The sequence below is a fragment of the Centropristis striata genome, chromosome 11 (genome assembly GCF_030273125.1).
Source record: "Centropristis striata isolate RG_2023a ecotype Rhode Island chromosome 11, C.striata_1.0, whole genome shotgun sequence".
Taxonomy (NCBI): Eukaryota; Metazoa; Chordata; class Actinopteri; order Perciformes; family Serranidae; genus Centropristis; species Centropristis striata.
Window position 1 is genome coordinate 27,509,235 of NC_081527.1, and position 14,035 is coordinate 27,523,269.

General features: G+C 37.7%; 1 protein-coding gene across 1 annotated transcript in view; it reads right to left on the bottom strand.

Moving 5' to 3' along the window:
- Positions 1–14,035, bottom strand: part of LOC131979809 (vasoactive intestinal polypeptide receptor 2-like) — a 95,768-nt gene that overhangs the window by 12,280 nt on the left and 69,453 nt on the right. The window contains exons 8-10 of the mRNA XM_059343850.1: positions 12,865–12,925; positions 8,555–8,624; positions 5,739–5,830 (exon numbers count right to left, since the gene is read on the bottom strand). Coding sequence (XP_059199833.1) covers positions 5,739–5,830; positions 8,555–8,624; positions 12,865–12,925 — 223 coding nt within the window. The remainder of the gene's footprint in view (positions 1–5,738; positions 5,831–8,554; positions 8,625–12,864; positions 12,926–14,035) is intronic.

Here is a 14,035-nt window from a genome sequence, read left to right on the forward strand (position 1 = left end):
TTTCTGGTTATGTTAGGCCAGCAGAGAAGGCCTTGCTGGCCCTGACGGCCCACCACTGCCAGGAACTAGGAAAAAAATTGAGAAAACAGTCTAGAAATATCTAGAAAAGCTTTAGAAAAATTTAGAGAAGGATCTAGAACAACCTAGAAGGTGATATTGAAATAAAATCTAGAGATCTAGAGCTTTTCTAGATTTTTCTTGATTATTTTCAAGATTTTTCTTAATCCTTCTCTAGATTTTTCGAAAGCATTTCTAGATATTTCTAGATCTTTTTCTGGATTTTCTAGATATCTGTTTTCTAGATCATATTCTAGATTTTTTTTAAATCTTTTTCTGGATTTTTTTTCTAGTTTTTACAAGAGCATTTCTCGATCATTTTCTAGATTTTTATAGATCCTTTTAATTTTTCCAAATCTTTTCTAGATTTTTCTTAATCCTTCTCTAGAGTTTTCAAAAGCATTTCTAGATATTTTTATGGATTTTCTAGATATTTGTTTTCTAGATCATATTCTAGATTTTAAAAAAAAATCTTTTTCTGGATCCTTTTCATTTTTCGAAATCTTTCTAGATATTTCTAGATTATTTTCTAGATTTTTCTTGATTTTTCTCTAGATTTTTCTAAAGCATTTCTAGATTCTAGAAAAAAATCTTGAAAATCCAGAAAAAGATCTAGAAATATCTAGAAATGCTTTCAAAAAAACTAGAGAAGGATCAAGAAAAATCTAGAAAATAATCAAGAAAAATCTAGAAAAGCTCTAGGAAAAACTAGGAAACAAATTGAAAAAAAAGTCTAGAAATATCTAGAAAAGCTTTAGAAAAATTTAGAGAAGGATCTAGAAAACTCTAGAAAGTGATATTGAAAAAAACCTAGAGATCTAGAGCTTTTCTAGATTTTTCTTGATTATTTTCTAGATTTGTATTAATCCTTCTCTGGATTTTTCCAAAGCATTTCTAGATCTTTTTCTGGATTTTCTAGATATTTGTTTTCTAGATCATATTCTAGATTTTTTTAAAAATGTTTTTCTGGATTTTTTTCCTAGTTTTTACAAGAGCATTTCTCGATCATTTTCTAGATTTTTATAGATCCTTTTAATTTTTCCAAATCTTTTCTAGATTTTTCTTAATCCTTCTCTAGTTTTCAAAAGCATTTCTAGATATTTCTAGATCTTTTTATGGATTTTCTAGATATTTGTTTTCTAGATCATATTCTAGATTTTTTTTTAAATCTTTTTCTGGATCCTTTTAATTTTTCGAAATCTTTCTAGAATCAAGAAAAATCTAGAAATATCTAGAAAGATTTCGAAAAATTAAAAGGATCCAGAAAAAGATTTTAAAAAAAAATTTAGAAAGAAAAGATTCGTATTAATCCTTCTCTAGATTTTTCGAAAGCATTTCTAGATCTTTTTCTGGATTTTCTAGATATGTTTTCTAGATCATATTCTAAATTTTAAAAAAAATCTTTTTCTGGATTTTTCTAGTTTTTACAAGAGCATTGCTAGATCATTTTCTAGATTTTTCTAGATCCTTTTAAATTTTTGAAATCTTTTCTAGATATTTCTTCTAGAGAAGGATCAAGAAATATCTAGAAAAGATTTCAAAAAATTAAAAGGATCTAGAAAAATTTAGAAAATGATCTAGCAATGCTCTTGTAAAAACTAGAACCTTCTCTAGATTTTTCTAAAGCATTTCAAATTCTAGAAAAATAATCTAGAAAATCCAGAAAAAGATCTAGAAATATTTTAGAAAAATCTAGAGAAGGATCAAGAAAAATCTAAAAAATAATCAATCTAGAAAAGCTCTCAGAAGAACTAGGGAAAAAAATCTAGAATAAAAAGGCTAGGAATATCACATTTTTTTAAGAAAAATTAAAAGGATCTAGCAAAATCTAGAAGATGACCTAGAAAAATTCTAGAAAATCCAGGAAAAGATCTAGAAATGCTTCAGAAAAAAATGAGAAGGATATTAGATATTTTTTACTTGTTTTGGAAAGTCTTGACAAGCCAAATTTTCTTGTTCCATTGGCAGATAATTTTGCTATTTGAAGCAAAATACACCTAATGTTTTTTTAAATTAATTTAAACAAAACACAACATAAATCACCAATTGACAAACACAGTAAAAAAAAAGAAAAGAAAAAGAACAACAATAGAATCACAAAACCAACCTAAATAAATAAATAAGAACTTTAACACATTAAATAACATGAAAACTAAACTAGTCACAAACAAACATCAAACATAACTAGAAAATTTCCTCTGGGGAAAATCTGAAAGGGCCACGGGGGCTACTGTCGGTGTGTGTACACTATGATGAGATTCTTTAGTGAACTATGCCCTTTAACCTCAAAAAGTGTGTGTGTGTGTGTGTGTATAATTAAAATCACATAAAGTTACCTGTGTGTGTGTGTGTGTGTGTGTGTGTGTGTGTGTGTGTGTGTGTGTGTAATTAAAATCACATAAAGTTACCCTTTGTGTGTGTGTGCGCGTGTGCGTGCGTGTGTTTGAAGCATGTGTATGCATATGTGAGGAGTGTGCGCCCTTACCCGCATGTGTGTGTGTGTATCTGTAACTGTAATCACATCAAAGATCAAAGGCAATCAGATCAAAGCAATCAACAGAATTAACTGACACCTGCCAATGTCCCGGAAGAGTGACAGCAGCCAGAGGTGGGCAGACTTTCTGGCCTCAAACAGAAAGCCTTTTTGGCAAAACCATAATACCCATCATTGATCCGCTTTCACTTTGAGCGTCCTGAGTTCTTCCTGAACGTCTACATATGTTTTTTTTAAGAAAAATGAAAAAATAGCTTTGTTAGAGCGATCTAAAAAAACTGTTACATCTCCCTTCTTCAGAAATCTTCCTGCGTTTTTAAATATGGGAGCCAATGAGGCTGGTCATGCGTGTTGGTGGCGCATCTGTGCGTCCTACGCCCAAACTATAACTCTGACAGCTTTATCAGAGGATTGTGAGTGAGAAGACAAATTTTCCTACGTTTCTATGTATAAATTATTTCTGTAGAGTGGAATTTGCGGCCTGGAGCGCAGTTTTCAAACTTATTTTTTGACAATTTTTTCTCTCCCTCTACACTCTGGCGATGTCACACACTGTGACACGAACATTCCGTGCAATACACACCCATTGTAATCTCAGAATTTCTCCAAAAATGATCATGGTCATTGAACAGGGCTTGATAAAGAACTATATGACCAATTGAAACGTTGAGTAATACACCGATACACAAGACTTGTGTCTACTGTTTAAAGTTTAAATGGAGTCTCTAGGTGAAATTATGCTGGAGAAGTAGACGTTTAAAAATCTCCAATTATTGTTCTTTTTCGCTCATTTTTTTCGGCCGTCCCATTCATTTCAATGCAAATTTTTGGGCAGTTTTTTCGTATTCTGTAGAGAAAAGTAATAGCACACCGATCGCGATCAAACCGCAGGTTTTGATATATAATTTGTCCTGCAACTCTTCTTGCGATTGCCCCGTGGCCCTAACAATATCTCTATCTGTCATTGTAACAGGTACAACGAAATTAATTGCATTCCTTGGTCAGTGCAAAAGTAGCAATGAAGAAGTAAAAAGTCACTATGGACATAAAAAAAGTGCATAAAAACCTCACACGCCACACATATCCCACCCATACACGTTCATAAAATGTAAAACATAAAAGCTATGCTTTGGGTAAAACATAAAAGCTATACTGTTTTAGGGTCTGACACTCACTCTGCCTATCTGCAGCAGGAAACTTACTTCACTGGGAGGAGGGTGGACTGCTCCACAAGCTCATTAACCAGCCTACCATCTTTTTTTTAAACTTTCTTTATTGTACAAATGATGACATAAAGAGGATAGATTAACAAATACAAATAGAGACAATAGTGAACAAAAAACTTGGGTTATCTCCACGTTGAACAGTGCATCCTTATTTTATTTTTGGGATCAACATGCTGGACAAACAATACAACCCAAAGTGGACCTGTGAAAAACCTGTGAGACATGGAAAAACTTAGACCAGAGGATATTTATTCCAGCTCTGAAATGCAGTCAACTCGAACAGCTTTGGTTGAAAATACCAGCGATATCTGTCAGTCTTCACAGTTTATGGTCTCAGCCTGACTCAATAACATGTCTCTCCAGTTCATAGAGAGTCCACTCAGGTATGTCACATATTGATTCACACATTTTTAAACCCTTTTGGAAATAAAAAAGCACACCATCTGGACCTAATTAGACAAAAATTCTATCTTGGGCTCATCAGGAGCTCTAAAATCCCAGCAGTGGATTTAACAAAATGTGAGCAAGTAAAGCAGAAACTATCTGTATGGCTGTAGAGCAGGGATTCCCAAAGTGTGCGGGTGCGTGAGCTGCTGCTAGGGGGTGCGCGAGATGAAAAATGCAATGGTGGTCCCCCCCCCCCCCCCCCTTGTTTGGTAATTTTAACATGTATTTTTGATCAATTTGTGTCTACTTTGATAATTTTGTGTCATTTTTGCATGTATTTTTGGTTGTTTTGTGTCTTTTTCGGTCATTTTTTACATGTCTTTTCGGTCAATTTCAAAATGCACTTCATCTTTAAATGAAGCATAGAATAAGTTATCTTCTTCCTTTTTTTCCAACCCGTGTTATGATGACGGGGTTGTTAGCTCCATGCTCATTTCAACAATTTTTGTTCAATGCGGCTCAAATATTTTAACATTTTCCTCAACTTATGTGCTTTCTGCCTCTGATCCTGAGCCTGTCATGTCATCATCCTCTTTGCTCTTAAAAGTGGAAGCTTATGCATAACTTTGTTGCATTATATTGAAACTGTGTTTCAGATTAATTCAAATGCGAGAGCGCATTGTTGTAATCGTGATTATTTTATTATATGTGTGTTCTGGTCATTTGAGCATGATTAAACATGCCGCCTTTAATAAGGCTATAAAAAAGCTTATTGCATTTTTGTTTTTTTTGAAGGTGTGGGGGATTGGGGGTGCGTCAACCCGGTTGGAACATAGAAGAGGGTGTGCGGCTAAAAAAGTTTGGGAAATGCTGCTGTAGAGGAATGGAAACTAAACACATTTGAATAATAAAACTACTCATGCACTATAGTGTTACCACTGAAACTCCCACATGAGACGGTAAAATCCTTCCTCCCAGGATTACTCTCTCCGGGCTGTCGACTCTGCTCAGCCAGACACTGAACCACACGTCGCTGACACTGAGTCTTCACCTACACTAACTGGAGATCCTGCAGGGCTTACCATCATCTCTCTCCTCCCTGACTCTCAAAATCCCCGCGGCTGCAGGACACGAGAAATACCTGACAGCTCAGCGAAGCTCAGATTTCCCTGCAGGGTAAAAAGCGCCTGAATATTAAAGACACCGCCTCTGACTGGGCAAAAGACTCAAACAGGCACAGAACGCTTCATAGAGGCACATTTTATAAAAAGCTGCATCATGAAACACCGTCTTCTTGAATGAGATTTAGTGTCACTCTTATCTCTACGGACAGCAGAGGGGATAAAAATGTTCTGGGTGTCTGAGATTATCTGCTTTTTGAGGTATTTAGCTGACTATTTTTCTTACACACTTGCACTGAAACACGGGTATTTATGTGTCATTGCTTGGTTCATGAATTTTGACAAACTCTTTTATTAACAGCTGAAGTTTGTTGCACATATCCAGGTGGATAGAGATTAAATTTAAATCTCTGTGATTTTTTTTGCAGTTTGAAGAGCATCAAAGTCTGTTACCTGTATTGTGATTGGTCGTTGCCACCCACATCGGGACACCTCAGCTTCTGAACCAAGATCCGAATGATGCTTATGAACAGGATAAAGTTCACCTGGGAAATACAAAGAACTATCATAGTCAGAGAAAAACCCACACGGCAGGGGGTTATCTTGCAGCGCTGGACACTTTTCCACGCATACAAAGACAGAAACACAAAGAAGAAAACAGCCAGGTAGTGCTCCATCCAGAGAAAAATAGATGAAAGGTTTGGCGCATCTTTGGCCCCTTTTTAAGCCTGACACCTAGAAACAGTTATTGACATTTTGTAAATTACTTTTGAGGCATTTTTGGTGGCATTTGCAGGTGAATGTGCTTTTAACCAGTGACCCAAGACTTCTGCTGCTATCTTGGCTTCACATTTGCCCGTTTGCTAAAAGGCAATACCCAATCATATCTTAGAGACTGGCATAATTAAGGCATGTCAGGTCTGTCGAGCTTTTAATTTATCTTTACATGCCAAATTGGAGTGCAGATGATAAGACAATCAGCTTGATCTCATCTTCATAGACTTTATTTCAAGTTAAAGTGATAGCATTTAACAAGCACAAATTCACAAAAGCTGCAACCACATTCGTGCATGCATCTTTGCATGCAGTCACACCTACAAACACTGGACCCCAGGACAAATATCAGCTTCCTATGGTGAAAACTGTGGCCATGACAAACTTTTCTCCAAAATCTTGTGCAAAAAATCCATGCCCTATGGCTTTTTAAAACATTGTGAAATGGCTGCATGGTTGCAACCATGAACTACAATGGCATATTAGGGCCAAGCATGAAAAAAAAATACGGTACCGGGGGAGGGGGGTAATATTTTGAGAAAAAAGTTTCAAATTTATGAGATTAAAGTGGCAAATCTACAAAAACAAAGTTGTGGATATATGAGATTAAAGTGGCAAATCTATGAGAAAAAGGTAGCACATTTATGAGATTAAAGTGCCATCCTTGCATCTGTCATTGCATTGTAGTTCCTGATGCAGAAAAGCTATCACCTCATTCAAATCAGTACGGTGTTTTCATCTGAATTGGCCCAAATCATTAGCCTGGCTAACACCAGACCAAATCTCATTGGAGATTAGGTCTGGACACCTGCCGTTTATTTCTCCGTAGAGGAGGTGTGGTTTACGATCCTCCAGAGCCGTTTATTGGACGCTTAGAATGTCTATTAAAGCGTCTGTAGGTAGCTCTTAGCCAATCAGATCAGTTATACCAGATGACGTAGTAGAGCAACAGAGATGGATGTTTGTTGTGTGTGTGTCTGTGAGAGAGTGTTGTTTGCTGCTTTGCTTCTCCAGTTCTCGCTTTCTGCAAGATTATTTATTTTCACGCTTTATTCCCCCTCATGTCATTCTGCCACACACATCCACTGATTTTATGGGCAATAAACAAGCTGCTGCGGGCCTCTCGGCGGCTCCGCTGTCCACGGTAGCGGGGCTATTAGCCGCTAGCGACGCTAATAGCTATTGGCCGCTAATAGCTATTGGCCGCTAATAGCTATTGGCCGCTAATAGCTATTAGCCGCTAGCGGCGCTAATAGCCGCTAGCGACGCTAATAGCCCCGCTACCATAACGTCGGTGATCTCAGCGGAGCCGCTGAGAGACCTTTCGCCTTTCAACTTTCGCTCTAAACTATTTAAAACACCATCTGCAGCTATAGAGAGTTTCGCGTCTGCAGCAGCCATGTTGGATCCGGAAAGCTTCCAAGTGCCGAGTAGTACGCGTCATCGTCTCACCGTCCCTCCCCGCTCTGTGATTGGATCCCTAAAACAGGGCTACGAAACTGGCTTGGTTGCCAGACCGTCTGGAGGTTCGAAATTAAATTTGAGCGCGCAAGGCAGTCTGGGTATACCCAGGCTACCAAATCATGGCAATGTCTCTTCAAAGTCAGGATACTTATGGTGGTGATTCTGGGCTAAAACCACAAGTATTTCCTTATTGCTAAATCCAATTGCAAAGTATAATTTGAGTTATTAAGTCACTCACTGCTGACATAGTGTAGTGCATGCGGCAGCTTCTGTGGTGATGTAGTTCCTTGAAAAACAAAACCGTACCCTATTTTTCCAACATTCTTTCTGTTATAAATCTGCTACTTTTTTTCTCGTAGATTTATCACTTTAATCTCATAAATCTGATACTTTTTCTCTCGTAGATTTGCCACTATAATCTCATAAACATGCTACTTTTTCTCTCGTAGATTTGCCACTATAATCTCATAAATCTGCTACTTTTTCTCTCGTGGGTTTGCCACTTTAATCAGTTTTATAGAATCAAATAACTAACTAAAACCAAACTGATCAGAGAAATGACAACTAACATCAGTGTGATAACAACAACTTAAAATCTTCTCATAAATCTGCAACTTTTTTCTCATAGATTTGCCACCTTTTTCTCGAAATATAACCCCCCTCCCCCAGATCTGTATTTATTTATTTTTTTCATACATGGCTCTAATACGTCATCGTAGTGAACAGTAACAAAACCAGAAGTTATGTTAAAATAAGTCCTGTGTTTGTTTGACCCATCCAACACAACTCCTTCACAACAAATAATAACTCTATTGCCCTTTATACTTTATCACCTCAGTACCCAAGCACTTTTTTCAGGTGTCTAATAATGTCTAATATTGCTGCAGCATCAAATGACATGCAACAATGTATAAATACATTTGGTGATTCAAGGGTGTTACGCACCATGCATGTTTCCATTTTGAAGTGCTTTTTGAACTAAGTATGTAAAAACCTGCAGACAAAACTGGAGGTAAAGAGCCATCACGTACCATAATAGAGAATCCGATTGGTCCGTTGATCACCCAGTTGGGTATGGGGTTGTCATTTCTCTCCCAGCATCTGAGGGCAACATAAATAACCATTATATAAGTATTATAGTAGATACATAATATACACAAAGTGTGAATGGTTAGCTACTGCTACCTACTCAAGACATTTTCAATGCTGGCCCAGAGCTTTTAAAAAAGTAATTCACGTCCTTACAGTCTCATGTCCTTCAGGGCAAGTTTAAGTCTAAAATCCATTTATTGATTTTTGTCCACTTATCCAGGTACAGGCTGCAGGAGTTCAAGGTAGCCCAGGCATCTTTAAAGCCATATCCTGCAGCTCTTTCTTAAGGATCCCACTGTATTACCAGGTCAGGTGGAGTATGTAATCCTGCACACATGTTTTGCATCTGATTCTGGGTCCCAGTAAGGCTACGTTCAGACTGCAGCCTGAAGTGACCCAAATCCGATTTTTTCGCCCCTCTGTGACCTGCATCTGATCTTTTAATGACAGTCTGAACGACACAGATCCGATTTTTTCAAATGCGATCCAGGCCACTTGGATATGTGGTCCTAAAACCGATACATATCTGATCTTTTGACATGCGACTCCAGTCTGAACGGCCAGGTCGCATTCATCATACATAGGCTTACTGCTCGCGGCCACATTTTCCGCTACTTCCGTAAACACTGAGCACGCTCGCTGCATGTGATGTTGTCGTGTCCTCCAATGCGCATGCGGGACACTTTTGGTACGTTTAAAGTTCACACTGGAGATCACACACAAGTCGCATTTAATTGGAAATGTGAACGACCTTGCAAAAAAATCGGATTCCACAAAAAAATCCGAATTGAGCATTAAGCCCTGCTGTCTGAACGTAGCCTTAGACATGCCCAGAAAATGGAAATATAAGGCATCATTATCAGCAGGATGGACCTTTTTAATTGGCTTCTTCTGACATGGAGTTTCAACACTGAGCATCTCTTGGATGTCTGAGCTGATGAGCATACCTCTGAGGATTAACCCATCACTCTGCTGAGAAAACTAATTTCAACATCTCAACCTCAATCAGCTCATGATCATAACTGAGGGCTGGCAAGTTGACTGACCAGTAAATTTAGAGCTTGGTTATCCACTTTACAGTCCATTACATCCTCAGTCATGGATTACATCCCATTGTATTTGAATTATTTCACTGGTGCAACCTCCAACAAGTTTGAGGAACAGTGGAAACAATGGACACATTTTATCCCACAAGTCAAGATGGAAAGTCTTAAGCTGACAAGTAAAATTACGCTTTGGAACAATATTTATAGTCCTATTAGTTAAATAGTCAAGTTTCTTGTCTCAACAACAGCTGTCTGATGCTGTCCTATGCCTCTCTGACTTCCCGTGAAATCAAACTTTATGTGTGGACTGTTCGCAGATGCAATCCGAGAGATTTGCCTCACGGACACATTTGAGACATCTAATAGACCATGGGTCTCAAACTCGCGGCCCGTGGGCCAATTGCGGCCCTCGTGACGATATTTTGTGGCCCCCACCTTGATATGAAAGTTTAATGTGAGTTTTATATGAATGGCACTTTACCATGTTGTGTGTGGAAGGTCCATTTTTATTGCGCAAGCTGGAGCTTTGTTTAACTTGTTTCTACGACATTAACAAAAAAAAGTGGCTGCTACCAGACTGTTTATTATCTGCCATGTTGTTGTTACCGGAAGAAGTGGAAATGTTATGTAATGTAATTTTGTGTCTTTTTTAGGTGATTTTGTGTCTTTTTTTTCTCGTCATTTTGTGTCTTTTTTTATTTATTTTTAAATTGTGTCTTTTTTTGGTAATTTTGTGTCTTTTTATAATAATTTTGTGTCTTTTTTAGTAATTTTGTGTCTTTTTTAAGTAATTTATTTTTTTCAGTCATTTTGTGTCTTTTTTTGGTAATTTTTTGTCATTTTGTGTCTTTTCTTGGTCATTTTGTGTCTTTTTTTGGTCGTTTTGATACTGCCTCCAGCAGCCCCCAGGTAATTTGAGTTTGAGACCCCTGTAGTAGACTAAATATCTGGGTCTGTCAGAGAGTCTGTTGGGGAGCTGCGAGACGGGTTGAGAGAAGGAATATTGATTGCTGTGTTGGTGGTTTGTGTGCTTGAGATAGAAAAAAAGTAAGAGAGTAGGAGGTGTGTGCGTGTTTGTAATTGAGTAATTAATCATTTATTCTGAACGATGCTTTGACACTTTTTGCGCCCCCTGCCTGAACCAGTGATTTTTTGCCAGATTGAACCTGCCTTTCCCATGGGTCAACTTACATAGACATGCTCATCACCATAAATACTATAAAATAAATAAATAAGATCTTATAATTTGTGACCCCGTCACCGGCCAGTCACACAACAGCCTCTCAAACACAAGACAACGAATGTGTAGCATGAACTGAAGAAGCGGTCGACCGATACGAGTTTTTAATGCTGATGCCGATACCGATTATTTTGACATCAGTCTTAACTGATCCCCGATATGTGCTGCCGATTTTTTTGGGCCGATTCTTGAAGCCGATATTGCCTTTTCTCCCTCCATTACATGATAAAAATGACACAATGATAACAAATGTTACACAAGTCTCAATTTAAACAAAAAAAGAAACATTTATTAACAAAACAAACAAAACATATTTACAGTTGGATAGCAAACAATGTGTATGTTGTTCTAGGCCTCAAGGTGGTGGCGCCTCAGATGATCGAACCTGGTCTCACAGGAATCCGTGAAAAGGATTTGCTTAACTCAAAATCCGTGGAATAGCCACGGAATCACTCAAATTTCCGTGAAACTGACACGGATTACACTACAATGCAGGTTAATGACAGTCATATCCTGTGGCTATTCCATGGATATTTCCACAGTTCTCTCATTTTTAGTTAAAAAAAATCAATATTTTGACTTACTTTCTGCATAAAAATGGATTTTGATCACATTACTAGTGGGAAATATATGTTTTATTTTCTAAATATTCACTCAGTGAATGCACATAATCACTTTGTATGTTGGAATAGCCACGGGATATGACTGTCATTAACTTGCATTGCTGATGTCAGTTTCATGGAAATTTTAGTGATTCCATGGCTATTCCACAGATTTTGAGTTAAGCAAATCCGTGGCTATTTCACCTTTCACACTATTTCATGGTCCTGTGAGACCATGTTGGACGATCCATATATCTGATGTGTTCTTCTTTTTTCCAGTATCAGCAGCAGCTCACCAGAGAATGGCAGATGTTGTACCAACCCTTGCCTGGTGTTGGCTCAGTGAAATGGGCTAATTGACTGGCGAACGCACGCACGTATCAGCCGATGCTGATACAAGAAAAAACGCAAATATCGGCCCGATATCGGTCTATCTCTAAACTATAGAGCAATCTGATGACTCTGAAGGCCCGTCAGTCTGAACTAGGCTTCAGAGCCAAACGGCCATAACTTAAGACCCGACTCCTTTTAAATCTTACGTCAAGTCTAAATTGAATCAAGTCTGACAGCAGTCAACTCAAAGTCAAATCCCAAGACTCAATTTTTGACGTAATCTAGCTCTGGTTTCTGCATCTTTCATTCACATCTCACACCCTTTATCAAATTGTTGAAAGCTGCAGAACATGCAATTAAGTTTATTTTGTGAAGCTTCTATTCCCAAAGTCAAGAATAAAGTTTCCAGCTTAATTGTTATTCACCACACATTGTCCTCACACTATGAAACCGTATCCTCGCCGTCCTTTTTATAAATCAGCCTGCTGCTCTGTAATTGTTGTTGCAGAGTTGTTTCACAGAGTCTTTTTAAGAATACGCCCACTCGGTGCGACTCGCTCACTGATGAGCTGCTGTGTCGGCTGCAATAACGTGCAACAGAAGACAAGCAGATCCAATGCAAATCCCTCCCGCTGAAATATCCAATAAAGTGCTCTTTGACATGGGGGATATTAGTCTTATTGGAATCCAAGCCGCGTTCACATCTGCTGGCTTAATCTCATCAATAACATTTTATTTGTGGATTTAATGAAACAACACATTAAGTCCCTGTTCAATATCAACATGTAACACCTTCAAATGCGACTTGTCTTCATAACATGCACATAAATAATAATGGATCAAATAAAAAACAATTCCAAAGAGATGCACGTCAATATATCCTTTGGACAAAACAAATATCAATCAGGCAGCAGATGGCTTACCGATACAATTTAACTGAAGGATACTGTGAAATACATTAATAACAAATCTGAATCATGTTTTCATGCTGATGAGGGATTGTTTCCTGGTTGGTTGGTGTGACTCACCCCGTATCCTCCAGATAAATCCTTGTCATCACCCAGACAAAGACGAACACCGTGGGGATTCCTGCAAAACGTCACAAAGGAAACTTTTAACTTAAAATTTAACCTAATTGGAATAACAATTTCTTGGTTTGTCACGTGATGCCATGGGGCCCCAACAATAGACATTGGAAAGAAACAGCTGTTAATGAAATTGTTTTCAAATGCCACAACCATAGCCAAAAATACATAGCCATTTTTTAATAACATTTCGATAGTCTAGTACAGTGGTTCTCAACCTTTTTTCAGTGATGTACCCCCTGTGAAATATTTTTTCAGCCAAGTACCCCCTAATCAGGGCAAAGCGTTTTTGGTTGGGAAAAAAAAAGACTTAAAAACAGAGCACTGTGCCATCAGTGTCTGATTTATTAAACTTTGGAACTGATAAACACATACAAAATTCAAACGTTTGAAAATAAAAAACATTTAAATGTTAATAATCCATGACTAAATTATTGCAAATATTTCTCATCACTACAATGTAGTGATTCAAACTAATGTAGTAAAAACAGTGAGCATATAACCATTTAAAACTATAACTGCTACGCTTCAACCACAACTCCATCTTTGAGTTTTCAAGTGATTAACAGGTGATGCCAGGTGGCATATGACAGGTTGGGTCGAACCATCCTGGTATGGGGGACACTCTGGGTTTTTAGGAGAATGAAATTGAATAGCCGACTCAATATAACATTATTTTTATGAACTTTAACTTATATTTTCCTAAAATATTTATTACCGGTAAATTATTTTTAAAGGATTTTTGCATGGATGCTTTTTAAATGTATATTTTAAAATCTAAAATCCCTGGAGTGCCTTCACATACCCACAGGGGTACGCGTACCCCCATTTGAGCCACCGGTCTAGGGAGTTGGCTTCTTTGATGCTTGCTTTATGGACCCCATAGAAGGTGTACTGGTATTTTTAGGCACAAAAGTCATACATTTCTGGGCTTCATGCACCACTGAGCAACTTTCATAGGAATGAACAGAGCCCTGCCTCCAACACTGTATCCAGTTTTCTTTATACACATCCATTATCTGAGGCACAAAGGCTCTTCAGTGATGCCCAGAAATGTCCCGAACACAGCAAAACGAGACAAAAAGAGAAACCTCCAATACAGTTTTAGCCACAT